The sequence below is a fragment of the Panicum virgatum genome, chromosome 2N, assembly GCF_016808335.1.
Source record: "Panicum virgatum strain AP13 chromosome 2N, P.virgatum_v5, whole genome shotgun sequence".
Taxonomy (NCBI): Eukaryota; Viridiplantae; Streptophyta; class Magnoliopsida; order Poales; family Poaceae; genus Panicum; species Panicum virgatum.
In genome coordinates, this window is record NC_053146.1 from 42,588,079 (window position 1) to 42,615,498 (window position 27,420).

The 27,420-nt window shown below is 45.7% G+C and overlaps 3 protein-coding genes and 1 pseudogene across 3 annotated transcripts; 3 read left to right on the forward strand and 1 right to left on the reverse strand.

Annotated features, from left to right (window-relative positions):
* Positions 1 to 8,873: 8,873 nt before the first annotated feature.
* Positions 8,874 to 13,585, forward strand: LOC120660552 (probable acyl-activating enzyme 17, peroxisomal). Its single transcript, XM_039939125.1, has 14 exons — positions 8,874 to 9,314; positions 9,415 to 9,544; positions 9,646 to 9,896; positions 10,004 to 10,208; positions 10,335 to 10,375; positions 10,457 to 10,582; positions 10,887 to 10,960; positions 11,143 to 11,363; positions 11,819 to 11,913; positions 12,029 to 12,245; positions 12,534 to 12,659; positions 12,728 to 12,826; positions 12,914 to 13,123; positions 13,219 to 13,585. The coding sequence occupies exons 1-14, from the start codon at positions 9,052 to 9,054 to the stop codon at positions 13,333 to 13,335; spliced, it is 2,175 nt and encodes a 724-aa protein (XP_039795059.1). The 5' UTR covers positions 8,874 to 9,051; the 3' UTR covers positions 13,336 to 13,585.
* Positions 13,586 to 14,526: 941 nt separating this feature from the next.
* On the forward strand, positions 14,527 to 15,317 carry LOC120660554. The gene has a single exon (XM_039939127.1). It carries the CDS (start codon positions 14,766 to 14,768, stop codon positions 15,030 to 15,032), a length of 267 nt encoding a protein of 88 aa, XP_039795061.1. The 5' UTR covers positions 14,527 to 14,765; the 3' UTR covers positions 15,033 to 15,317.
* A 1,170-nt stretch (positions 15,318 to 16,487) lies between these two features.
* On the forward strand, positions 16,488 to 20,276 carry LOC120660553 (protein CHAPERONE-LIKE PROTEIN OF POR1, chloroplastic-like). Its single transcript, XM_039939126.1, has 5 exons — positions 16,488 to 16,646; positions 16,749 to 16,894; positions 18,765 to 19,147; positions 19,537 to 19,613; positions 19,692 to 20,276. The coding sequence occupies exons 1-5, from the start codon at positions 16,594 to 16,596 to the stop codon at positions 19,840 to 19,842; spliced, it is 810 nt and encodes a 269-aa protein (XP_039795060.1). The 5' UTR covers positions 16,488 to 16,593; the 3' UTR covers positions 19,843 to 20,276.
* A 1,636-nt stretch (positions 20,277 to 21,912) lies between these two features.
* Positions 21,913 to 25,928, reverse strand: LOC120662645 (annotated as a pseudogene).
* Positions 25,929 to 27,420: the final 1,492 nt, after the last annotated feature.

The window sequence follows — 27,420 nt, forward strand, 5'->3', positions numbered from 1 at the left end:
CGGTGTAGACAGTCGACCAGCTAATATATGGTTTTAGTCAGAACAAATGTTGGTTTTGGTGGGACGAAAAGCTTGTACAACAGGGTCCGCCTCAGGGGAGGGGATATTCTGACGGTTATTTCCAGTTTTAGTTAGAGATATTTTCCATCGTTGAGTGCTCGGGATTTTGTACTGCGGACAATGCGCTCTATGGGCGCGGACAGTCTGCTAGGGCTGAAACGGTCGAATCTAGCACGCATTTAATGCACTCCTAGCCGCCGGTCTGATTGAGGCGGGCAATCCACAAAAACACTATTTCCATGGATTGTGAGTGCAACAGTGTGATTTTGAGGGGCTGACTATATATATGTACCCGTTGCCCGACCATGGATGGTGTCTCTTGGCACTTTGCAAAACTTTCTTGACATACTCGGCCGAGATCGTTTGACACTTTGGAAAACTTTCTTGACATACTTGAGCCAGCCATCTCCTCTCTCTCACTCTTTGCTTAGAGATTGCATTGTGAGAGCATCCTAGTACATTGCATCAAGTGTTTGAGCTTCTTGGCACTAGGGCATCATCGACTTGTTACTCTTGGGAGTTGCCGCTCCCTAGATGACTTGGAGAAGCCGAAACCGTTGAGCCCTAAGTTTTTGGAGGAGCCCCGGTTTGGTTGGTGAGAGTTCCTCTAGTGAAATCGAGGTGTGGAGAGGTTTATTGATTCAAACTAGCTCAAGATCAAGAGAAGTCTTAATAGAGGAGCGGTTGAAGCTCTGAGTCCACCTCAACATGGATTAGTGGTGATCACCAAGTCATGGACACCACAGAAAAAAAACTCGTTTCTCATGCCTTCTCAATTTCATTATTACAATTTAATTTGAGCACTTTACTTTGTTAGAGATTGAATTGCTTCTTCTTACTCTAGGTTGCAAAATCCTACTAGTGATAGATTTTGGTAGATATAGGGGCTTATTTGTGTCACTAATTAAATTGCTAAATATTTATATATCTTTAGTTAAAACTTTCTATTCGTTCCTCTAGTCAGTATCCTTGATGCTACAACATGTTCCATCTCGTTACTATATGGGCCCATACTTCTTACGCACCGGCCGTATCTATTATATTATTAAAGGAGTGTTAAAAGAAGCCACCACGTTCGCCGAGAGGATTTAGAAATTCCCACGTTAATCTAAAAAGAGAAGGATTTGCACCATTAGATTTTATGAATATCTAACGGTTCACACTAACTCAAGAGTTTGTATCAGATACGATTAATAAATAGCTAATTTTAGATTTAAAAAATAAGAAAAATTAGAACATGACAAATAGTCCATGTCCGAATACAATTAGTAAATAGCTTAATTAGGAATTAATACGGCTTAACCAAAGAGTTCATGTTGAATAAATTACTAAATGGGAAAATTCAGAATTATAAAATTAAAAAAATTAGCATTAGCACTCGACAAAAAATTAATATTAGCTGAATAGCTAAATTAAAAATTAAAAGTATAAAATTTATTATATTATTAAGGGAGTGTTAAAAGAAGCCACCACATTCGTCGAGAGAGTCTAGAAATTCGTACATTAATCAAAAAAAGAGAAGGATTTGCACCTTTAGATTTTACGAAGATCTAATGGTTCAAAGTAACTCAAGAGTCCATATCAAATATAATTAATAAATAGCTAATTAAGAAAAATTAGGACATGACAAAGAGTCCATGCCGAATATGATTAGTAAATAGCTTAATTATGAATTAAAAAATAAGAAAATTAGGACTTAACCAAAGAATCCATGTCGAATACAATTACTAAATAGGCAAATTCAGAATTATAAAATTAAGAAAATTAGCATTAGCACTCGACAAAAAAGCCAAAAAGCTAAATTAAAAATCAAAAGTATAAAAAAATTGGCATCAAATATGACTAATATATATATAAATGCAAGAACTAGAATAAAAAAGATTATTGTTGATGTGTGTAGTGATTAAGAAGCATATTAAGAAGGAAAATAGCTAAATAAATAGTATAGGTCAAATGCAATAATAAAAACCAAAATTTGAGTTCTATGCCAAATAAAGTTACTAAATACTCCAATTTAATGAAGATCTAAACAGTATTTGTGTATAGGATTTACACCGTTCAATTTAATGAAGATCTAACCGTCTAAATTGGCCAAAAGAGTCCATGTCCAATTTAATGAAGATGCAATATTCTAAACTATCCAAAAGTGTATGTATCTAATTAAAGTTAAATACAGAGTCCGCATGACATAAAAACTCACGTTACCATCTATGTCTCGCATTAACCCTCCTTAAAGATGCAAAAAAATATGGCAGCAGCATAAGCGTGATAGCGCGACCATAGTTGTATTGTATTTGTACTACAGAAAGAGATAATTGCTTTAAAAAAATTTTCGGAATGCCCTGCACTACGGCGTGACTATAGTCTTTGCTCGAGATTTCGAATCCCAACCTTTTGAGTCTCAAGAAGGTCCTGCAGTACATCCAGCTGCATGGAGCACACTGGATTCTACTCAAAATCATTGCCGAACTCAATCAATCCATTTCTTCTAGAGAAACCAAACGTCGAGATAGGGATGAAAAACATAATGATGATGCGCAGAGTTTCAGATATTGCAATCTATTGTAATACCATCAGCACCTTATGAATGTCAGTGTGGGCCAATGAATACGAAGGATTATCATCGTAAATGTTGCATATTCCTGAACAGTTTCAGTTATACAAACTACCCTGGTGGTGGTCAACGAAGATTCATGATTATGTGGGCATACAAATAGTTCCATACAAGTAATTATCTCTAGGATAAAGAGTTTAAAACACCAAACCTACAAATAAATGTGACTGCTATTAGCTCAATCTAAATAGATGCATGGGGAAAAATTAGGGACTTAGTCGTGTGAGGAATCAAATAGCATATATAATACTTAACATTATTATCCCCTTCTAATCTTCTATAAGTACATGAAAAAACACTAGGCACAAAACACAAATGTGATCTATACCTATAAAGAAGTATAGAGAGAGAATAGAAAAGGATAAAGAAGTAGCAAGGTTGAACGGGTAAGGAAAGTATAAAAAGGATAATAGAAAAGGAAGGCAGGCTGAACAACTTTAGTTATACAAACTAATCTGATGGTGGTCAACGAAGATTCATGATTCTGCGGGCATACAAATAGTTCCATACAAGTAATAATCACTAGGATAAGGGGTAAAGCACCGAAACCTACAAATAAATGTGACTATTTATTAGCTCAATCTAAATAGATGCATGGGGAAAATCAGGGACTTAGTCGTATGAGGAATCAAATAGCATAAATAATTGTTAACATTATTATCCCCATCCAATCTTCTATAAGTACATGAAAAAATACTAGGTACGGAACACAAATGTGATCTATACCTCTAAAGAAGTACAGGGAAAGAGAAGAGAAAAGGATAAAGAAGCAACAAGGTTGAACGGGTAAGGAAAGTAGAAAAAAGAGAATAGAAAAAGAAGGTAGGCATAAATATTGCATATTCCTGAACAACTTCAGTTATACAAACTAATCTGATGGTGGTCAACGAAGATTCACGATTCTGCGGGCATACAAATAGTTCCATACAAGTAATAATCACTAGGATAAAGGGTAAAACACCGAAACCTACAAATAAATGTGACAGTTTATTAGCTCAATCTAAATAGATGCATGGGAAAAATCAAGGACTTAGTCGTTTGAGGAATCAAATAGCATAAATAATTTTTAATATTATTATCCTCATCTAATCTTCTATAAGTACATGAAAAAATACTAAGCACGGAACACAAATGTGATCTATACCTCTAAAGAAGTACAGAGGAAGAGAAGAAAAAAGGATAAAGAAACAGCAAGGTTGAACGGGTAAGGAAAGTAGCAAAAGGAGAATAGAAAAGAAAGACAGGAAAAATGAGAAAATGAGGGCAAAAGAAAAGGACAAAAGTGAATTTATTCGTTTAGTCTATAAATAATATCATTAGTCACTACTATGTTATTACGAAATCATATTATAGATTATGAGAAAAATATTAAATTATAGCCATGGAACGTTGAACATTTGACATCTTCCATACATTCATGAAAAAATAGGAGAAGCGGTTCTATCGAATAGTTTTTTAAAAAAACTCTATATCCATAAGAGAAGCCGCTCTATCAAAGAAGCCACAGGTTCAGGCCTAGAGCCCTGCCAATCAATTCCAAAGTCGATTGCCTACAATACAAAACAAACGATTCAAACAAATGCACAATACTAAACATGGAACTTCTCCATTAGATGCATTGAACATGATACACGCTAATCGATTTCAAATATACGGAGGGAAAAAAATGGAAGATAAAGAAAAGAGTTAGAAACAACAGTAAAGATATATATGGAACTATTTATCACCGAGATGACAAAACTCTAAAGTAGGCCAATTTATGCAGTCATATGAGCTAAAAACTAATAAATTGTGCAGTAACCAAAGTTGGAAAAATAATAATAGGTTTAGTTAAATAAAAAATTTAAAATATATATGCATTAATATAGCACACATATATATAATTCTTGCATAACATTTATTTACCAAAGTCAGCATGAGGCCCCAACTTATTTTGAACATAACTTTTTTTTGTCTAATCCATGATCATTTTTATTTAGCTCCCGTGATGAGTCAGATCTAGGTCTGCTAGATGCTACTTAAGTGCTCTAACAACTACATTAGATATATTTTTGCTAAATAATAATAAAAAAATTGCAAGATACAAATCGAACTCCAACATCTAAGTTACAGATTGTTGGCAAATATAACTAACACATACATATAAATATATTTCATAACTACTTATACAAAACTTTATATAAATACAAATATGTACAATTTTCATCCGTATTCAAGGTGACCCAAAATTAAATTCAATCCTCAAATTTAGATTTTGCAGGTTAAAGTACTAAAATATGCAACTATAATATAGAGCAAAGCAACATAAAAATTGATGATTGACATGAACTCCTATACATAGAAAGATGTAGGTAGTATTCAACAAGAGCAAACGAGAAGTAAATAAATTAACAAATACATCTCTTCTATCAATGTAATTTCTTTTAAATAATTAAATAAAAACAAGCTACCCGCGCTATTAGCGCAGGCCACCTTGCTAGTTATATATTGAGTGAACGGTTAAGATTAGTGAGACAAGACCTGTGGCATCCATCGAGGTTGGGGCTACAAACGTTTGGATTTGGAGGAGCGGTGCATAGAATTTGCCCCCGATTCACACAGTTGGATATAAAAAATGATATTCTACAAAGTATCAAGATATGTGATTGTGCAGAATTGTGTGCAAATTTGGCTGCCTCCCTAAGTTGTTTTGGTCTTATACTAAGTTAATGATCTTTAATTTTAACTATGTTCGAGAAATTTACAAGTATCCCCAACATAAAACTAGTTACACTAGTGTCCAAATGACAGCCAAAATATTTTGGACAAGGTTCACCATGAATGAATGCTTTGGTTAAACTTACGGTATCAAGAATCAACAGGCCGGTGCATTAAGAATTGCTATGACGATCAAGTGGAAACAAAATCAGTAGCGCTTAATGAAGCGGTGCTATGAATAGAGGCATCCGTGCAATGGACAGTTGTGCTTTTGAGTCCCTATTTTGCTTCACAAAGTTTTAGGGAAAATATACTTCAGCAGCGGTTTAACCGACGATACTATCAGAGGCGTCATGCATTAGTGTTGTGATTACTCAGTCAGAGAGCATGTCAAGCAATAAATGAGTTCGAGGAACAAAGTCTTCAACACTAGTTAAACCAACACCCGTCGGTGCAAGGTGTTGATGCAATGACAGGACCAGTTGGAGTTCAACAGGTAGCATGCAGGCTCAGTGTGACCAGGTAAACCAACGGTGGCAACCGGTTTAACCGATGCTTTATGCTTATTCAGAAGAAGGTAGGTAATAACTATATCCGAGTTCCTAGCCTATATAAATAATCCCCCCGGAACCATTTGAGGTTGCTGAAATTCAGAGAAATCACATCTACCCTGAAGAAGACTTCCAAGCCACAAGAATGCCAATTGATCACATTCATAGAATTTAGCACATGCTTTGAGAGTGTTAATGATATGTTAACTATATAGAGAGCGAGAGAGAGCAAAACGTTGTGCCTTGTTTGTGGTTCTTGAGTGAACCTCAACTGTAACCTCGGTGTGCCGGCCCCTTGGAGTTTTGGTGACTCACCGACAAGTCATAGACCCTCCACCGTGGTATGAAGCGGCGACGATGGCCTTTGTGTAGGGAATGAGGAGACCCCTTCTTCCCTAGTGAAGGCGGCATCAAGATGACCGGAAAATTGGCATGAGTCTTAGTGGCTTAGCCTTTGTGGCAAGTCAAGGATGCACCTATAAGAGATTTGGTGACTAGGAAGCAATACTCATAGTGCCTACTGATACCACGAGATAAATCCTTGCGTCAAGTGTTTGCTTCATCTCATTCACTTCTTTATATTTTCGCATTTCTTACTTGAAACTTATGTACCTTTACATTCTTAGTGTAGTAATCTTGCTAGGGTCGGCTATAGGTTACAAAACTTATTTTAGGATGAAGATATCACACTAGATGAATCGTAGTTGCACATCTAAATAACATAGACTAGTTTATGTTTTGTGCAAATTTAGTTGGAGATCATAGGTTAAAGTTTGAAGTTGTCCAATTCATCCCTCCTCCTTTTAGCCTACGCGATTGCTTTCACTATGGCTTTTATCTACGTCATCAATGCATCTACAAGAGCAGAGACGTTCATAACATCACAAGGGTCCGATTATTTGTTAAGTACATAATTTCCGTATTAAATTTGATTAGAGATCATAAGTAGATTAATTTAAGATCCTATTTAAGGTTAGTTAGATCTGACACGAAGTATTCCGCTTCATGAAGATTTCTGATACGACAATCGTCAAATGCTGACCGAACTTTCATCTCGCCAAGGAGGGGAGTCGTATTTATACGAAATACGGTTCAACTATCCTCGTGGCTTGTAATCAACAAGATTAGATGTATGGTGGTTAGAGATGTAAACAGGTTGAGTACAAACAAATATTATTGACATCGTATTTGTTTTCATATTTTTATTCGAATATGGATCGGATACAAATAGTGTTAGGTTTTGTCGGATAAAATTGTAATGATTATCGACATAATAAAAATGTAACTTTTAGTATCCAAATATGGATCCGTTACGGATATTGAATATCTGAAATCTGATACGAATGGATAAAACTATTTTAAATTGAATCGAATTCGAATACGGTCGGTAAATATCCGTACCACTTACATGCCTAACGGCGTTTCTTAGTTGAAATGTCTGTCAAAAATATTATTTTTTATGCCGAGCGCCCGAACGCAAGGTTCTAGTCGCAGCGGTACCTATGGCGCAACAGTTGTAAAGCGAGGGGCATGGTCCGTATACAGCCTCGCAGGCAATAAAAATAGCTGGGAATGAACAGAAACAATTGAAAATGAGATGGCAATCATCGACCGAAAAGGGATAGGGACAGATGATCATACACACGTCACGCCCTCTTTGGCATACTATGCTCGGCCTCACATAGAATTAAGAACAGAGCGAACGAGCCGAAGGCGGCTCAGTGGCTAGCTCTGGCGGTGCCCAGGCAGCCCACCACGGTTCAATCCCCGTCGGGGACGACCTGGTGTCGCACCGGGAATTTATCCACTGAGGGATATCGGGGTGCGTGCGTGCGTCTGTACATGTCTGTGTGGTGTGTGTAAATTCCGGTAGGCGCATCTTTAGACTTCTCGGCAGCCCATCTGCGTTGAGCGCGCGGTCAGTGTGGGTGTCCAATTAAATTCTTATAGGGTGCTTTAAAAAAAGAATTAAGAACAGAGTCCCCTTGAGCAACGGCTGAGAAGTTTTGTTGAAAAACGTCCAAAGAGCAAATTATCTGATGCCCTGCTCGTGGAACGCACGGGCTTCAAGGATACCGTATTTTTTTGTTGGGTATTGATAGTTTACGGTCAACCGTACGAGAGCCTCTCGTACGGTCGATTTTCCGACGTTGTTTTTTTTTCATTTATAGATTTTTTTTGTCGTTTTCTGATTAATTTTTTTAAAAAAAAATACAAGAAAAAATTTGGAGACCAAAAAACATTTCAAGCAAAATAGAGAGCAGAAAAAAATTCAAGAAAAAAAATTGGAGATCAGAAAAATTTCAAGAATTTTTTTTGCATCATTAAAAAAATATTCATCCGAAAATCAAAAAAGGAATCAAAAAAATTTGTTGAAAAATTTTTGCAAAAAAAAAACTGGATCCGGCGCGGCCGGTGCTGGGGCGAGCGCTGCGCCTCCCGCCGACCCACCGCCGGCGCTGGGGGCGAGCACCGGCCCTGCCCCGCCGCCAACGGCCCGCCCGCCGCCGCGCCGCGCCTGCCCGCCGCCGCCGGCCCGCCGCCGCCGTGCTTCCCCGCCGCCTCCCCAGCGCCGCCGTCGGGCCACCGCCGCTGCACCGCTCACCCTGGGGCGCGGAGCTCGCCGCGCCGCTCGCTCCCCAGCGCCGCCGCAGTGAGCGCTCGCCTCGCCTGGATCCAGAAGGAGGAAGAGAAAATGAGAGAGAGGAGGAAGGGAGCGGGTGAGAAGGAGGGGGTCACGGGAATGGGATATGCGCTGCAGGGGAGAGAAGATATGTTAGCACAGTGGGACTCACCATGTGCTTCGATGGAAAAAATTGACCGGGAGGTTGGAAACTTACGGGCAAATGTAAACTCAGCGTCCCGATTTTTTTTTCACGTCGGTTGGGTTTGCCCGACAAGAACAGCTTCTATCTATAATTCTATATCCGATTCTGATCTCTCCTCCCCCGACCCGAGTCTCTGTCCCAATCCTAGTAGGTTGTTTGCTAGTTTGGTACACCCACCTACCGGTCCGAGAATTCTCTCTTCTTCGTCTTCTTTATTTGCCGTACAGAACTTGTGCCCTGTGTATCTGCAATCTATCTGCTCCACATCAGTAGCAGTAGCCGTAGCAGCGGGGAGTCACTCATGGCGGCCGCGTCGCACAAGCCCCTGGGCGCGATCACCGCCGGCGACCTGGCCGCCGCGGCGCCCGGGACGGACGCCGCCGCGTTCCACGCGGCCCTCCGGCGCGCGCTCGGCGCCGGCGACGCGGACCCCGCCGCCGTGTGGGGGGAGCTCTGCCGGTCCCTGCTCCGCCCGGACGTCCCCTTCGCCATCCACCGGATGCTTTACTACGGCTGCTTCGCCGGGCTCCCGTCCCCCACGCCGCCCGCCTGGACCCCCGACCCGTAAAGCTCCGATATTTCCAACGCCTAGCTCGCTTGCCTCAATGGTTTCGCAGCTTCCAAGTCCCTTCTAACACGCTGATGTTTTGCAAATAAAATTCAGCGAGGAGGCGGCCTTGACCAATGTCGGCCGCGTCATGGAGGCGCGGGGGAGGGAGCTCCTCGGAGACGCGTACCAGGATCCCATCACCAGCTTCACTGACCTCTACAAGTTCTCCAACGAGAACCCAGAGGTGGCTGACAAAACATGCCTCTTTTGTTTGCTGTTCATTGCTTCTTACTGCTGCAAAGTGAGCTTACTGTCTTCAGTTCGATCCGTGGGTTCTATGAACAGGCGTACTGGAAGATGGTCTTTGAGGATATGGGTGTTGAGTTCAGTGTGGAGCCGTCTTGCATCTGGAGAGAGAGCCATGCGTATCCTGGTGGCGAGTGGTTACCGGGCGCAGAGCTGAATGCTGCCGCCAATTGCCTGACGGCTAAACCTGGGAGAAGCTCCGAGGATGTTGCCATTGTGTGGAGGGATGAAGGAAAGGATTCAGAACCTCTCAACTTCATGACTCTTGAGGAGCTGAGGAAAAAAGTTTGGTAAGGCTATCCTGCTCTAAACAGCACTGATAGTTTTGATCATAGCTGTGATGTGATTCATTGCAATCTGATTGCATAACCAATTCTTCTTGCTTTGCCTAGAGCAGCCATGTGGCAAATGCACTTGATGCACTGGACCTGCCAAAGGGATCCGCAATTGCTATCGACATGCCTATGAACGTGAATGCTGTCGTGATCTACCTTGCGATTGTTTTAGCAGGCTATGTGGTTGTCTCAATTGCAGACAGCTTTTCTGCACTGGCAATATCAACAAGGTTGAAGATATCAGAAGCAAAAGCAATTTTCACTCAGGTAGTAACCCTGTTGCTGCTACATTGAATTCTTCTTCAGTTACTTGTCTCATAGTTATTTTGACAAGGACTTTGTACTTAAACCAAAGCAATGATTTGCTGGCTCTGATAGTCTTTTCTTTCCTAGGATTACATCCTTCGTGATGACAAGGAACTGCCATTGTACAGGTGCATTTTTAAGTATAAAGGCTACGTCAATTAATTACATTATCAGAACATATTTCTCACATTATATCTTTGTTTCTACAGTAGAGTTGTGGAGGCTAAGGCCCCTATGGCAGTTGTGATCTCTGCAAGGGGATCATTGCCAATAAAGGGACTGCGTCTTAACGACCTATCCTGGCAGGATTTCCTTGGAAGGGTTAATGATACCAAGTGAGTTATTTTCTTATTATGTCTTGATTGAATTTTGGGGATGAACCCAACTTGGACAATAGTATTCCCTGTGTTAACTGAACACTCAACAGTTTCTAGAGCAAAAAATGAATGATCCCTAAGACACTCTTCTAACTGCACATCAGTTTTAGAACCTTTTGCCTCAGTGCCCAACAAGCTTACAAGCTTTTGGTTAAGTAGTAGTAGTAGTATGGAAATAATTTAGTCAACATCTTGAAATCAACCTAATTTACTTGGAATAACTTGATCTACCTCACATCCACTGACAGAAAAAATTTTGCAGGGTGGAAAGTTATGCTGCTGTTAATCAACCTGCCTACGCTTTCACCAATATCCTATTTTCGTCAGGGACCACAGGCAAGATAATATTTTGATAACCTTATCAGTTCTGACATGATTTGCCCATGTGCAATTATCAGCTATGCAGGTGTATACAGCAACACCGGCCAGCAGCAGATCCCATTTATGATATTGAGTAATAAAATTGTGCACCTTTTAAAAATATTCTACAGAAAACTCCAACACTTTTCTATTTTCAGGGGAGCCCAAGGCAATTCCATGGACACATATGACCCCCCTAAAGGCAGCTGCTGATGGATGGTGTCACATGGATATTCGTAAAGGAGATGTTGTTGCGTGGCCAACAAATCTTGGTTGGATGATGGGCCCCTGGCTTGTATATGCCTCCTTACTCAATGGAGCTTCCATGGCTCTGTATAACGGCTCCCCAAATAGTTCAGGTTTTGCAAAGTTTGTACAGGTACAAATAAAAGACACCTCAATCAATTCACAAAATTAGTATCAACAATTGTGGAACTTATAATTGTGTTCAGACTTCAGATACATCATGCTAGGAGGATAAGACTTGTCCGGTTGTCCCAAATATCAATGCCAAACATTTAAAATATAAACTTAATGAGCAAAAGTTCCCTTTGCATGGTTTGTTATTCCAGTTAATCTCTTTTGGGTACTCATCATGAATATCACTGGCTTGGCATGCTTCACTAATGTTTGTGGATTCTTAGAAAAAATGAATATTGCGGACAGGAAACTGTCCTATTTGTTCTGTTTTAGTGTATATTGCTTCACTAATGTTTGTGGATTCTTAGAAAATTTAACTTACTGCTATTCTATCTTCATTCATTGCAATATCATTCCAAATTTTCTTCATTTCATTGCAATCTCATTCCTACTTATTCTTACATTAATTTCCAGGATTCTAAGGTGACAATGCTTGGACTGGTACCCAGCATCGCTCGTACATGGAAAAATACTGATTGTACAGCTGGATTTGACTGGTCCTCCATCCGGTAATTTTTTAATTGCTCCACTCTCCAGAGTCCGGATCTTGTCTGCCTTAACTTGCATACCTTGTATGGCATGCACTTTCTCTTCCTCGCTGCCTCACCAGTTTTGTTTATACAGGTGCTTTAGCTCATCTGGGGAGGCGTCCAGTGTGGATGACTATTTATGGCTGATGGGAAGAGCTTGCTACAAGCCAGTTATTGAGTATTGTGGAGGCACAGAGATTGGTGGTGGATTTGTTACTGGATCTTTGCTGCAACCTCAAGCGCTGTCTGCATTCAGCACACCTGCCATGGGTTGCAACTTGTTCATTCTTGACAGCAGCGGGAATCCCTTGGTAAGTATATCATGGAATAGGATTTTTCATGTCATTTTATACACACAGAGAGCATGTGTTCCTCGCTAAGTTGGTATACAACTTACATCAATTTTAAACCCTTGTAAGCTGATATGCAACTAACATCAATTTTAAATACCACAGGGATCTACATTTATGTAAGCATTGACCTGACATTAGATCTTATTGCGTCCATCTACGCTTGCAAATTTCACAAATAGATGCTTGTTGTGACAAATGAAAAGTAAATGTCAGAATTGATGTTGGTTATAATCTTCAAACTTGCAGCCACAAGATTCAGTGGGTATTGGTGAACTCGCGCTTGATCCGATTTTATTTGGATCATCAACAACTCTGCTAAACGCTGATCATCAGGAAGTTTATTTCAACGGAATGCCAGAATGGAATGGGAAAGTACGTATGTGTGTTCTGGGCTCCTTTCTGATGCTTAAAGGTTTTGATTAACCCCTGTACACATGCAGGTCCTCCGCAGACATGGAGATGAATTTGAGCGTACTTGTGATGGATATTATAGGGCTCATGGGCGCGCAGATGACACAATGAATCTTGGTGGCATTAAGGTATACCGTGCATTGTGGTAATATGCAACTACACATCAAAATGTGTCATATCATGGTCCACTAATCAAACTTTATGGTCACTTTCAGGTTAGTTCCATCGAGATTGAGAGGATCTGCAACAGAGCAAACGACGCCATCCTCGAAACAGCAGCTATTGGGGTTCCGCCAATAGGTGGTGGCCCTGAACAGCTAACGATAGCCGTCGTTTTCAAAGACCAGAGCAAACAAGTAGAGGACTTGAACCAGCTGAAACTAGCGTTCAACATGGCTCTGAAGAAGCTGAACCCCCTCTTCAAGGTATGTCCATTGTTCATGTGGATTTGTCGCCGACTGCATCAAAGATTCATGTGGCAAACATCACCTGAACTTTCTTCGCTTCCCTCTGTATGCAGGTCTCTTCTGTTGCCGTGGTTCCATCGCTCCCTAGAACCGCCTCGAACAAGGTCATGAGGAGAGTCCTGCGCAAGGAGTTCACCCAAGCAGCACAGGCGAAAATATCAAAAATCTAGATACTTAGAAATATATTTCTTCCCTGCAAATGTACCCCACCAAGAAAGAGCTATACAACAAAGTGTGCATATCATTATACATAGGCCCTTCAGAATCAAGTTGTTTACCTCTAGAAAGGAGGTATGAGTTGTATCTATATTTCGGAAAAATAAATGAGCTGTATTTCCTGCCAAAGGATTTCTTCACTTCGTGCCAACTCTCACACATGAGGTGCTAATAAAACATTCATGATATCATTTTTTCTGAATACACTCTGCTTTTGCCTGGTCATAGCATTTTTTTCAGAGTATATTTTTCCATTTTTTTTATGGATACACTCTTTTTTTCCGCTCCCGGTGTTTTTTTTCCACCACACGCGGAGGCTTCATGATATCATTTGCCCTTGCACTACTTTTACTCTGAGGAGTTTCGGTACTTCTGCTAGTCAAGTACTAATATAAACACTAGAGCTCCTAAGAAAGTACTAATATAAACACTAGAGCTCCTAAGAAAATACTAATATAAACGACCAGCGGCAGGTGAAGAGCTCATTTCAGAACATGGAGAGGACCTGTGCGGATGGCACGGTCGTCGTTTCCATGACACGAAATCTTGTAGCCTGACCCGCCAGAGATGGCAGGTTGCCGGCGGTTGAAGGCCATCACCGTACCGCAACAGGCTCTCGTGCTGTGCCGGCAAATGAAAATTGAGCGGACGGAGGATTGTGCCTGACCAGGCGGGTTGTTGAAGCAAATAAAGACTTCTGATCATTCGAGACGAGTATTATCATGCCATCAATCCATGATTTAGGTGCAGTAACCCTACCTATTTCTTGCTCTCTTTTTTTTCTTCCATTCAATATTTGAAATGTGCCAATAAACTTGTTCCTTGGATTAAACAGCTAGCTAGATCTGCCTCGGATTGCTCAAGGCCCAAAAAATCGAGACTCCAGAATGAGAAGTCCACTACCCAAGTGGTTGGCTGAGGCTCGCCGTCGTGTAACCTCGAACTGGGATCCGGGGCCACATGTCAGCCCAGTAACAGTCAGTCTCGCGAGTCGCGAGGGACCTGTTCACCTGCGCCGCTGGCAAATTGACCCGGCACACGTGGCAGCGGCGAGTCAGCCAGGCCTCGTCAGTAACCGCCACGCGCAGGAGCGGGCTGCCTGCGCGGCGTGTGGAAAGCCTTCGCCTCCTTCCCCCTCCCGAACCCAACTGCATTTAAACGCGGGCGCTGCTTGACCGGCGGGACGCCGGCGCCCTCTCCAACCGCGCATCTCTCCAGTCACGGGCCCTGCCGTACGTGCGTAGTGCCTTTCCCCGGCGGCGACGGCGCCTCCATCCATTCGCCGATCCCGTGTAGTCGTGTCGTGTCACGCGGCCCGTCATCAAGTACCGACCGCGTCGTCGTCTTCGATCTCGCTTTGGTGCAGGAATCTGAAAGGGCGGCGATGGGGAAGCTGGCGAGGCTGGTGGACGGCATCAAGGAGAAGCTGGCCGGCGCCGGCGCCGGCGCCGGGGGCAAGGCCAGCAAGGCGGTGTGCTACGACAAGGTGGACAAGACGGAGAGCATGAGGGTGGAGATCAGGAGCCGCCGCGCGCGCCAGCTCATCGCCGAGAACCTCGCCGCCGCCGACGACATCGCGGGGTGCCGCCCCCGGGCCGGCGCCGGCGGGGGCAAGAAGAAGAACAAGAAGAAGCGGTTCTTCGGCTTCTGATCGGCACGATCGCCGGTCGATCGACGCCCGGTTCCGTTTGCCTTCGATCTTGTCGTGAATAATCTTGTTGATCATCCGTGTAGGTGTAGCTACCTGTAGATTTCAGAAGCTATCCGTGCGTGAGCACGCGCCTTGAGCATTCTCTCATGGGAGGAACTGAAATCCTGGTCCGTTCCTGATTAAGAGTGAATCGAAATGGATTGTGCAAATTTCTGCAGGTAGAGGTGTAGATCGATCATGAGTGGATTCGGGTACATTTATGACTGTGGATAGATTGGCTGTCTATTTTGGTTACGTTTTAGATGTGTTATGATGATGATGACGACAATTGAACTTCCGGCTTTGTTAAACAAGACACTTTACATAAGGAAACATGGAAACCCCCGACGTTATGTACAAGCAAGTTGGTGTGGAACCAAAATGAGAATTTTGTACTTCCTCCATCCAAAAAACATATGCATTTTTAGTGTTTAGAATTTGTCAAAAATGTGAGCATTTCTGAGTATCTTGTGAGCTAATGCATCTTATCCCCTCTACAGCTTCGTCTCCTCTTGTTCCCATCCCATCTGATTAATTAGTACCTACCATTGAAGGCCTGGGTTAGCCAAATAGTCGGCTCGAAATCGCGTCAATCAGAGCTGACTCTGCCACTTTTTATGAGAGGATGAACGGCATATTCCCTTCGTGTTTAATTTGTTCTAAAAGAAGTTCTTAACATCAGTTTCAAAGGAGTTTCATGGTATTAAATTCTATGCCACATCACAAATTTCGCTGACATGCATGGCGAGGAGAGAAAAGAAGAGAGTTTCATGGAACGAGAGAGAAATTTTATCCCCCATATTACTCGGCCATCACAGTTACCTAGTTCTTAGTTTTAGTAACTTTGCCTGAAACTATGCCATGAGACGGGCACTGGCCTAAAACTGCTTAGTTATTTATAAACAGAGAGGAGTAATTATAATTTTTCCTTAAGTGACGCAAAAAGATTTATACGCATTTAATTAAGACAGTAATTATGATATCAATCGTTTACTTTCCACATCCGCTGCATAGTGTGCAATGCTTAGGTCAATCTGATGATATCATTTCAAATTATAATTTGTAAGTTGTTTTGGCTTTTCTAGATACATAAAAGTATCTGGCAAAGTATATACTTAGATGCATAATAAAATCTATATATTTAGAAAAAATGAAAAAAATAATTTAAATGGATGAAGTATTTAGAAACTCGAACGCTCTGACTAATCAGTTCAGTTGCGTCTGTTTTGCAAGAAAGGCGAGTGGTCCCATGGATAAGCCCATACTCGCTGAAAGGCGCGCAGTAGTTTGGGCCGACACATGCCTGAAAAAAGAAAACAATCGAACACGGCCCACTTAGAGTGTAAGCCCAGCTCAGCCGGCCCAGAAAAGACCGGACCGGCCTCACGACCCACCAACCTGCTCGGCCTCCCCCGTATTCCGCGTCGCTTCCTATCCAATCCGAATCCTCTCCTCCCTCCCCCCGCGGCGGTCGCGCTCGCGGCAAGACAGCCTCCCTCCCCTCGCCGCGGAGGCGCCTGAGATGCAGGCCACGGCGGCGGTCTTCCTCGCCCGCCCGCACCCGCGGCTCCTCCGGTGCGCGCCTCAACCTTAAACCCCCTCCTCGCGCCCCCTCCCTGCCGCTGCCTCTTCTCGCGGGGATGCTGACACCGTCTCGTGGCTTTTTGTTGAATTCAGCATCGGAAGATGGGGCCCGGATGGCATTGCGTTGGTGCGCGGCGGCATCGTCGCGCTGCCGCCGCGGCTGCGGGGCCCGCGGTGCTCCATGAGCCTCTCCGTCGGCGGTGGTGCCGGCGCCAGCGAAGACCGCGGGTTCAGCTACGGTACGAGGTCTTCTGCCTTGACTTATCTGGTTTGAGGGGATGGCACTGTAGGTTGGCTTTTGGGTTACCGATGCAGGCAGCAAGGAATAATGGCTTTGAGTTGGCAGGCCCGTATTGTTTAGTGTAAACAATGCTACAATGCATAGCACTCGGTGTTATCGTGACGTATTTGAGGCTGCTCGGCGGTGAGATACGGGTTGGATTGGTGCGACCTGCGGAATTTTTGCTGAATTTTGCAGTTCGAAACTTTGTATTGTGGTGGTAATCAATGTTTTACAGTCGTCCGACTAGTCGCGATTAGTCGGGCTTATCGTTCCCTTGGCACCGATAAGGAGCAATGACTAGGTATGAGCGACTAGAATTCTAGTCGTCTGATTAGTCGTCGATTAGTCGCGATTATTTGTTCGACTAGGTAGGAAAATGATCAGATTTGCAGTAATGGGCTGCGTCAACTGTGTGGTTGGGCTGCTGGGCTGGCATTAGGCCCATTAGGTTTTAGGTATATATGCACAATGCATGTGCCTCGGACCCGCTGTCACCCAAATCTCACAAGTGAGTGACCAACTGACCATCATTGCGGTGTTCATGCTTGATATACACTATGTAATGTATAGTATACATATAATATTGGTCCTAGGATGATAGGACGACTATACAGACGACTAGGCTCGACTAATCGGCCTGATCGACGACTAATCTCGACTAATCACCTTATCGGTGCCATGGCGACTAGGTCCGACTAGACGACTGTAAAACATTGGTGGTAATTTTAGAAAGGGGTAAGATGTTTTAGGGTGACAACTAGGGGCACTAGTTCGGAAGAGCGCTGTTGCAAAATCCAGAATGTGGCAGATGGCTTGGCAATTGGTACCATATCAGTGTTATTAGGTTGTCCACATTGAAGGGGCCATGCTTTTAGGAGTGTTTGTTTAACAAAAATAAATGAGTAAAGAGTGAGAATGTATCTACCCTGTACTTTAAGGAAACTTAACTGATTGAGTTTAATTGCATTTCTCAAGTATGCGCATATGCTGTCATCAAATCATAGGCTTGTAGTATTTTTTTTGAAAGGAAAATCAAAGGCTTGTGGTAGCTAAGTAACTTCTTATGCAAGCACCTGTAATTGGTAATTATGGGATTTCTTTTAGCTTCGCTGTGTCAATCCTTTGTACCAGTCCTTGCACCTGAAAATCAAAAAGCACATTCTTAGAAAGATAATAATCCACATTCATTTAATTGTAGCAACATATATGTATGTCTGAATATAGTTGTTTCCACAGTTCTGTTTCTCACAATGCCCAATTTATGTTTTGGTTTCTTATAATATAGAATAGTCTTAGGCTGCATTTATATTATGGAATTAAGGATGTAATGTTGCCAAATTTTCCACTTGAAGCTTTTTTCTTATGAATCCACTTGAACCTTTGCAGAGGAAAAATTCCGGAAAGGGTAAAATGATTTTTGATGATTGAACATGAAAATTGCTAGATGTTGCTTCAGATTAAAATACCTAACTAGTTAAGATTGATTGCATTCCTCTCTAGTGGACACATCATTTTCCCTTTTTTTTTTGCGGAAGCACCTATTGTTTGTAAACTGTTGGACATTCTTGTAGCCATTGGGTCATTGTTTTGTATTAATATTGGCCTGGCCATTCCTGTCTTGGAAGGAAAGCAATTTAAAGAAAGACCACTTCGATCCGATTATTTGTCACACATATACTGGTGTGAATTGAGTTGGCTGCATAGTTCCATTTCCTTAAAGTCTCATACTTATAGTATAGAAGTGTTTTAGACTATGGTTTTGTTAAGTATTCCTGGACAATAGTCTGCTTATATGGTATCCACCTCCTTTTTTTGTTTATTAACAGAGCATGTTCCAGTGTTCCCAAGATACCGAATTCGTGATCCCTACAAGCTTCTTGGTGTTGATCGTGACGCATCTGAAGAAGAGATCCGAAGTGCAAGGAATTTTCTTATTCAACAATATGCTGGGCATGAACCGAGTGAAGAAGCTATTGAAGGCGCTTATGAAAAGATAATTATGAAGAGCTACCAGCAGCGGAAGAAGACAAAAATCAATCTGAAAACCAAGTTAAAGAAGCGAGTAGAGGAATCCCCATCATGGGTCAAGGCACTTCTTGGTTACTTTGAGGTTCCATCAATGGATATTATTTCCAGAAGATTGTTCTTCTTTGCTTTCATTGCTGGGTGGAGCATAGCAACTTCTGCTGAGAATGGACCTGCATTCCAGGTACATGCTTTGTTTTTTCCTGACATTCTAAGGTCCATCTTTGTGGACATGTTTAAACTCCATGGCTTTCCTGAAGGTAAGGTTTGTAGGTTGTGAAATTTCAAATTTCACACTAGTTGGTCTATTTGTCACTAATCACCTTAGCATTCAATCACAGTTCTTCCATGCCTATGTTTGTTTATGTTCTTGTCTAACATCAACAGAACTTAGTAACCTGATGAAATTTTATAACAACCATTTGGTGAATGATTCTTCAAGAAAGCGTTGGCATCAACCATCTAGTATACTATGGAAATACATGACCTGATAAATCCTAGATAAGTACATCTGAAACTGAAATACTTGCCATCTTGAGGTTCACTGAACTGATGAATGGTTTTCATGTGTAGCTCGCGATATCACTCTTCTCATGCATATACTTCCTCAACGACAAGATGAAGAACCTCCTCAGGGCATCAACCACCGGGTAGTGAAAGTTTCTTCCATCAAAATGCCTTGACTGGTCATCAACATCTCCATGTTTACTCACTCTTTGTCCTTTCAGGTTTGGAGTACTTGTTGGCGGCTGGATTGTTGGCTCTCTATTGGTCCCACTGATCCCGACATTCATGATCCCTCCTTCATGGTCCCTAGAGCTTCTCACCTCGCTGGTTGCTTACGTTTTCTTGTTCCTGGGATGCACATTCCTCAAATAGAACTCCTAGCCCGAAACTGTAGAATCGTTTGAAAAAAAAAATTGTGATGACTGACATCCCTGTATCTGAGTTCCAGAAAGTTTCTGCACGTGCTGGCGTCACTCTTGAGCATTAAATCTGGGTTTTCGACCTCCTGTTCGAATATTTTAGTGAGCTCATGTACACTAGTGCTTTCTCCGTAGTGACAGTGCAAGGAGGAAGGTGATGTTCCGTCCTTCCAGCGGTCAATTTTGTGCTTTGTATGTGCCGAGAGCACATATCTGCTAGTTGGTATGTGTTCGCTTCATGCAAGCATTGAAGCGAGGTCTGCCGTCTGCCTAGTGCAGCGTTGTCTAACTGATTATGTTGAATTGGTGGCACTCTGAATTTTGTGCTTATGACATTTGCAATCCTTGTACAGCTAGCAGCGCTCAATATATTTTTATACTGCTGTATATGCCGGAATTCAACTGCATTCTCCTCTCTCTCTCTGCGTGCGTGTGTGGGTGGTGTGGAGATAAGCCTTTAGGTAGAACAGAAATGGAAAAAGTCCTTCCAATCTTCCTCAACTATTGCCATTATTCAATTTGCCTCCTTCAACTAAAAAATCGGATGTTTGTGCTCCTTGAACTATTAAAACCGGTCGGTTTACCTCCCTAGGCGGTTTTCAAAGCGGTTTTGAATGATGTGGCACCGCGCCAGCTGTTCCATGTGGCACCACGTTAGTCATAAGGGAAGTAAATTGAACTTTCACGATAGTTCAGAGAGGTTCCTCAAACTTTACAAAAAATTGTAGATTTTTTTTAAAAAATACAAATATTTTTTCTAAAACAAATGTACATTTAAAAATATTAAAATACTATTTAACATTATAAAATCATAGAAAGTTTATTTTAAGTCAAAAAACTACAAACCACCGTGTAAATTTAAAAGATAATTAATTAAATCTAATTCCTAACTAATTAATCTATGGCTGTTTTGCTAGCTATCAATTGTCGATGAATTTTATGCCACAAATCTTTGCACTAAACAGGCGAGTTCAAGTGCACCTCCCCTCACGCCATCGGTCGCCCTGCCATTTCCGCACCATCGCTGTTGAGTCTCGATCGCCTCTGCTGCCTATTCTAACGACTAGCAGACCACAGATTGCTACTAGCCACACCACGCCTCTGTACGGGTGCGCACTGGCCCAGGCATGCTTATGCGCCACCCTGCAGCTGCCGGTGAGAGCCCCGATAGCCGGAATCGCTTATCCCGGCGTGTGCCCTGATCTGCTCTACATACAGGGAAGAAAAAATAGAAGATTTTATAGGGTTCCAATACAATTCTACCACCTATGTGAATAGTAGTGCATACTATTGTGGGAACGAGGAAAAAAATATCTATGACTTTTTTAACTTAAAATAATATTTTTATAATTTTATAATATTGAGGAACATTTTAGTATTTTTTTAATATACATTTATTCGAGAAAAAATATTTAAATTATTATGAATAATATTTTCACAACTTTTTATAAAGCCTAATAGACCTCCCTGAACTATCGTGAAAGTTCAATTTACCTCCCTCGTGGCTGATGTGGTTCCACGTAGGACAGCTACCGTAGCGGGGCGACACGTTAGCCACCGCTTTGAAAACCGCCTAGCGAGGTAAATCGGTCGGTTTCAATAGTTCGAAGAGCACAATCATTTAGTTTTAAGGGGGTAAATCAAATAATGGCAATAGTTTAGAGAGGCCGGAAGAACTTTTTCAACAGAAATCTCGCGAGCTGGCTCATTGGGCCTCATCGTGATTAACAGGTCGACCAGAAAAGAACAGCTGCACATTTATGCATAAGCTGAAGCTTTGCCAAGGAGGTCTAATCTGAACACTGAGGTTCCTACTGACGATGGTCAAGATATCCAGCTATGGTGGCGTCAGGCACTGGAGCCTTTATACTTGAGGAAGCAGAAATCAGTGGCGGCCTGGCGGCCATCTTGATGATCACGCCCTGGAAGAGTGGAAGTTCAGGTGTTTGGTTTGATTAAGCTTGAAATCTTATGGATCTATAGCGAGCGTGCTGTAATTTCATTTATGCAATACAAACTTGTGTCAAACTTGCTTGCTTTGCTTCCTTGTCAAAATGAATCAGCTGACTTTTTCAAAAAAAAAATGAATCAGCTGCGCGCGGGGTAGTCGAAACGGCAGCGGCAGCACGCTGTCGTTGAGCGGGGCGGCGTGGCGGAACCCGTACGCGCGTAGAACCTGGTCGTCGGCGAACAAGAGTGCGCGGCGCATCCCGTCGTCGCAGCTCTCCTTGGAGTAGGTCGGGTTCCGGCCGCCGCTGCAGGGCTGGCAGCCCGTGAAGTGCGTGATGAGCGGCCGCCGCCACCCCGTCTTCCCGCCGCCCGCCGGGCCCGGCACGGCGCCCCTCACCGCGGCGTTCCGCGCCGCCGCGTACAGCAGGTGCTCCCGCTCCGCGTGGCGCCGCCGGAGCCCCGGGGCGCGCCGCTCCACGGCCTCGTAGCTCACCGTGACGCCGTCGAGCCGGTCCATGATCTCCCCCCACCAGCCCATGAAGTAGTACTCGGTCTCGATGAAGGTCTTCTTCCCCAGCCTGTCCCAGTTGAAGAGGAGCAGGTACACGAGCGCCGACTGGTCGCACGCTACGTCGGAGTCCTTGTCGCTGAGCTCGTCCCGGAGCACCATCCCCCACCGGGCGTGCTCCGGGTAGGCGGGGCCCATGCGCGCCCACTCGTCGAGGAAGTCGATGTGGGAATAAACCCATCGCCGTTGACACGATCAGGGTGCGTGTGTTCAAGCCTGGTGGCGTGTGTGCGCGCCAGGGCGTTGTGTGTGTGCGCCAAGCGCGTGGTCTGTGCGCGCGGGCGTTGTGCGTGTGTCCAGTGCGTGTGTGCGCGCTGTGTGTGCGTGCGTCGTGCACGGATGGCTGTGCACGAGCCAGTCCGTGGCGCACGTGTGATTGCAGGTGAGCATGTGTGTGCGCGTGAACTGTGGCGGAGCTGATCGTCTGGCGATCGGGCGGCGGCGTGATCGGGAGCCGATCACGTGGATCGTTGAAGACCGGGTCGTGTGGGCGATCAGGACAGAGGAAGATGGCGGCCGTTGGAGCGGGCGCATTGGGCGGGAGTAGTTCCAGCACACGGCGTGTGCGCGTCAGAGCGCGTCATCCGCGTGGTGGCGAGGCTGGCGGTCCATGCCGGCGTTCTAGGCTAGGTGGTGGATCGTGGGTGCGTCCTTTGGGCTATATATGCCCGTTGTACTCCGGTGATGAAGCTTGCGAGTCGAATTGGAGAGCGGTGTGCGGCACCGTGCGTTAGAGCGTGAATTCTTCTCGTGTCTACTGTTCATCTTCTTCCTCCCGCCGAGTCAAATTCGTCCCGTGCGTGAGTGAATTCGCCCAGCGATCGGTTCAGTGAGATTGAGTGTGAACTGGTGCGTCGATTGCGCATCAAGTTCCTGGCCAGGGATAGCCGGAAGGGTGAGTTCACCGTCGACCCCCCGGCGGAGCTCTGTTCGTCTCTGTTCGCCGTCGTCGCGGAGTAAGGCTGAGCTCCAACAAGTGGCATCAGAGCCGGTTAGTTCCGGGGGGCAATGTCGTCCTCACCACGGCACTTGGCGACTCCACCTCGTCAGCGATCGCATGGTCGTTCTCCACCGAGGAAGCTGCGGACGCGCGAGGTCATCGTCGAGCGGGTGGCGACGTCCGGCTCCGTGAGCTATCTGGTGCTAACGCCGACAGGCTACACGGCGTGGGCGATTAAGATGGAGGCCATCCTCGACGCGCAGGGCCTCTGGGAGGTCGTGTCTACGTCGAGCGGCGCCGAGGTGGACGCACGGAAGAGCAAGACGGCGCGGGCACATCTCCTGCAAGCGTTACCGGAGGATATCTTGATGCAGGTGTCGACCAAGGCCACGGCGCATGAGGTGTGGGAGGCGCTGAAGACGCGATTCGTCGGCGCGGATCATGTGCGGACGGCGCGCCTCGCCACGTTGAGAGGGGAATTTGACTCCCTGATCATGGCGGACGGCGACGCGCTGGACGTCTACGCCGGCAAGATCAGTGGAATGAAGGCGAGCTTCGCGAGTCTCGGATCGACGCTCGATGACGCAGCGCTAGTCAAGAAGCTGCTCGACACCGTGCCTGACCGGTTGTATCCGGCGGTGGCCGGCATCGAGCAGTTTTGCGACGTGGCGTCCATGCCGTTCGAGGAGGCGCTCGGGCGGCTCAAGGCGTTCGACGAGCGATCAAGGCGGCGGGCTTAGCTGACGGGCGCACAGGCAACGTCCGGTGATCAAGGCGGCGAACGGCTTCTGCTCACGGAGGAGGAATGGCGGGCGCGGCGCAAGGCGAAGTCCAGCATTGGCAAATGCTTCAATTGCGGCGTCCGTGGCCACTTCGCGCGCGACTGCCGCAAGCCGAAGAAGGAGGTCGTCATGGCGGCCACGGCGGATGTCGGCGACGAGTCGACCGAAGCAGCTCTTTTCTGAAGAGTCCGGCGTCGGTGGCGCTGGGATCCGGCGTAGGGCGCTGGGTTTAGGGGGTGAGTGTGGGAATAAACCCATCGTCGTTGACACGATCATGGCGACGGAGTGTGCGTGTGTTCAAGCCTGGTGGCGTGTGTGCGCGCCCGTTGTGTGTGTGCGCCAAGCGCGTGGTCTGTGCGCGCGAGAGTTGTGCGTGTGTCCAGTGCGTGTGTGCGTGCTGCGTGTGCGTGCGTCGTGCACGGATGGCTGTGCACGAGCCAGTCCGTGGCGCGCGTGTGATTGCAGGTGAGCGTGTGTGTGCGCGTGAACCGTGGCGGAGCTGATCGTCTGGCGATCGGGCGGCGGCGTGATCGGGAGCCGATCACGTGGATCGTTGAAGACCGGGTCGTGCGGGCGATCAGGACAGAGGAAGATGGCGGCCGTTGGAGCGGGCGCATTGGGCGGGAGCCGTTCCAGCACGCGGCGTGTGCGTGTCAGAGCGCGTCATCCGCGTGGTGGCGAGGCTGGCGGTCCATGCCGGCGTTCTAGGCTAGGTGGTGGATCGTGGGTGCGTCCTTTGGGCTATATATGCCCGTTGTACTCCGGTGATGAAGCTTGCGAGTCGAATTGGAGAGCGGTGTGCGGCACTGTGCGTTAGAGCGCGAATTCTTCTCGTGTCTACTGTTCATCTTCTTCCTTCCGCCGAGTCAAATTCGTCCTGTGCGTGAGTGAATTCGCCCAGCGATCGGTTCAGTGAGATTGAGTGTGAACTGGTGCGTCAATTGCGCATAAGTTCCTGGCCGGGGATAGCCGGAAGGGTGAGTTCACCGTCGACCCCCGGCGGAGCTCTGTTCGTCTCTGTTCGCCGTCGTCGCGGAGCAAGGCTGAGCTCCAACAGTCGAGCGACCACTGGCAGTTGCGGATGATGAACACGCCGGCGTTGATGCCCAGCCACGACTTCCTCTTGATGTCCTTGGCCACGCCGTAGGCGACCAAGTTGTAGCCGGCGTACCTGGTGGCGAGCGGGAGGGAGAAGTCCATGTCGGTGAAGACGGCGTTCGAGTCCACCCACCAGATCCACTCCGCCTCCGGGTGCGCGAGCATGGCGGCGCGCACGATGGGGATCTTGGCCCAGTAGCTCGACATGGCCGGCTGCAGGAAATCCCGGTTGTACAGGAGCTGGATGCCGTGGAGTCGGCAGTAATCGAGCTTGTTCTTGAGGAACCGCAGCAGGAGGTGGTCGCCCGCGTCACCGGGGCACGGCTCCGGCTGCGACCCGGACACCATCACCACACGCTCCGGCGGCCGATCCCGCGCGACCGCAGCCACTCCGCGCGCTTGGCGTCCCACCCGGTGAGGCGGCGGCCGTCCACGGCGTCGTACGAGAGTTCCGGGTCGTCGTAGAACGTGCGCGGCCCGTCCTCCGGGCCGGGGACGGGGAAGGCCACCAGCAGGCTGCTGCTCCCGGGCGCGAGGACGGACGCCGAGCCCAGGATCGCGAGCACCGCGGCCGCAACCCCGGCCGCGAACACGAGCGCGTCACGCCCGCGCCCGCGCCCGCGGCCCGCGCCGCCGAGCTGCTTGCTCGCCGCCGGAGAGGAGGAGATGCGGAGCGGCGCGGCCTCTGCTGACGTGGCCATCCCGTGTCACGTGCCCGTCCGCGCGCGCGGCGTGGGCGGCTCGCCGGTGGTGCGGTGCTGCAAGGTGCGGGCAGGCCGAGCGCACTCTCGCTCTGGTGTCTGGTCTGGGTGTGAACTGTGAGGAACTGCCGTCTCCGGTCTCCCTGGTCTGAGTGTGGCTGGCCTTGCCGTCGTTGGAGTTGGAGCTGGGTGGTGGGTGTTCACGTGAGGGGGCGGCCGAGGAAGCCTCATGGCGAGGGGCCGCCGTGCAACGCGGGCTTGGGATCGGCGTCACCGGAGGCGGGCTCATTTGTTTCCTTTTTCTTTTCTTTCTTCTTCTTTGGTATCCGCAGTGGAGATCTCACACGGTAAAAAAAACTAGTTTAAATTAAAATCCTGTTTGGCACGGCTTCTGTTAAAAGCAAGTATTATAAAGGGTGAGAAGTGGCTAAATCCTATGTGGCAGAAAGAGAAAATATGAGAGAGAGTGGAGCGGACGTCTAACGAAACGCCCGCATGAGCGAGCGAAGAGCTGCTGCGACGGCTGCTACTGGCTGGTCTCTCTGCTGTGCAATAAATACCTGTAGGACCTGTCATTGCTTGCAGCCGGCTGCTGGCGTAGCCATTAGTCTTGCTCTAATAGCTCCACGACAGATTCATTTAAGGTTGTAAAGCTAAAATAAATTTGCCTAATACTCCGCAGAGATTCGGAACAGAGATATTAGGCGATCGAAACAAAAATAGATGCACATTCAGAACAGAGATATATTTTAAAAAATAGTCAACTTTATGAAGTATGCAGGAGATCTATTAAACAATAAAAGCTAGATTAACCTAGGACCAACCATGTGGCTTCATATTATTATATATGAAATAGGCACCCAAATTCACCTTAACAAGGATTGAATATGGTTGGTGTGGATAACATCCACACCCACAAGAAACTGAGCCAGGCTCAATCCCTGGTAATGGGCACAACACTTATATTTCATGGTCCAGTATCGATAGCATTTGAGCAAAATATCGGTTGTTACCTGTCTTGTTGTCATTGGACGTGTTTGGATCCAAGGATTAGAGATATTTTTAGCCTAAAATAACTTAAAATATCCCAAAATCTCCAAACATGAGGGCTAGTTCTTGGCTATTTGCAAATAGCCTACCTCAAAAACTATCCCACCCAAATGGTGATTATTTGGGCTATTTCAGGTGGAGCCCACCGTAGCAAGAAAGGTAATAGGACTCCAATGATTGGGAAAATGTGCTTTAAAGGATAAATAGCTCTTGGATCCAATCATATCAAGAGCTATTTTATTGGAGGGCTGTTTGTTTGAGCTAATTAGCTCTAACCCAAATAGTTTTAGCCCTTCGATCCAAACACGACCATTGTTCGTTACATTGGCCTCAAAAGATGCTTCCCATATAGCAAGGGTACCTGTGGGACTCGAATGGGCGAATAGAAGGGGTGAATGAAAACCTTAAAAAAATTCTACGAAATACTGACTCCAATTCACTG

What these genes read in the sequence shown, in the direction of transcription:
- LOC120660553 (XM_039939126.1), top strand. Translation starts at nt 16,594, where the DNA reads ATGCAGGCCACGGCGGCGGTCTTCCTCGCCCGCCCGCACCCGCGGCTC. An exon ending in AGACCGCGGGTTCAGCTACG is followed by an intron (nt 16,895 to 18,764) that starts GTACGAGGTCTT and finishes GTTTATTAACAG; the next exon opens with AGCATGTTCCAGTGTTCCCA. An exon ending in AGAATGGACCTGCATTCCAG is followed by an intron (nt 19,148 to 19,536) that starts GTACATGCTTTG and finishes TTTCATGTGTAG; the next exon opens with CTCGCGATATCACTCTTCTC.
- LOC120660554 (XM_039939127.1), top strand. Translation starts at nt 14,766, where the DNA reads ATGGGGAAGCTGGCGAGGCTGGTGGACGGCATCAAGGAGAAGCTGGCC.
- LOC120660552 (XM_039939125.1), top strand. Translation starts at nt 9,052, where the DNA reads ATGGCGGCCGCGTCGCACAAGCCCCTGGGCGCGATCACCGCCGGCGAC. An exon ending in CCCGCCTGGACCCCCGACCC is followed by an intron (nt 9,315 to 9,414) that starts GTAAAGCTCCGA and finishes AATAAAATTCAG; the next exon opens with CGAGGAGGCGGCCTTGACCA. An exon ending in ACAGCAGCGGGAATCCCTTG is followed by an intron (nt 12,246 to 12,533) that starts GTAAGTATATCA and finishes TCAAACTTGCAG; the next exon opens with CCACAAGATTCAGTGGGTAT.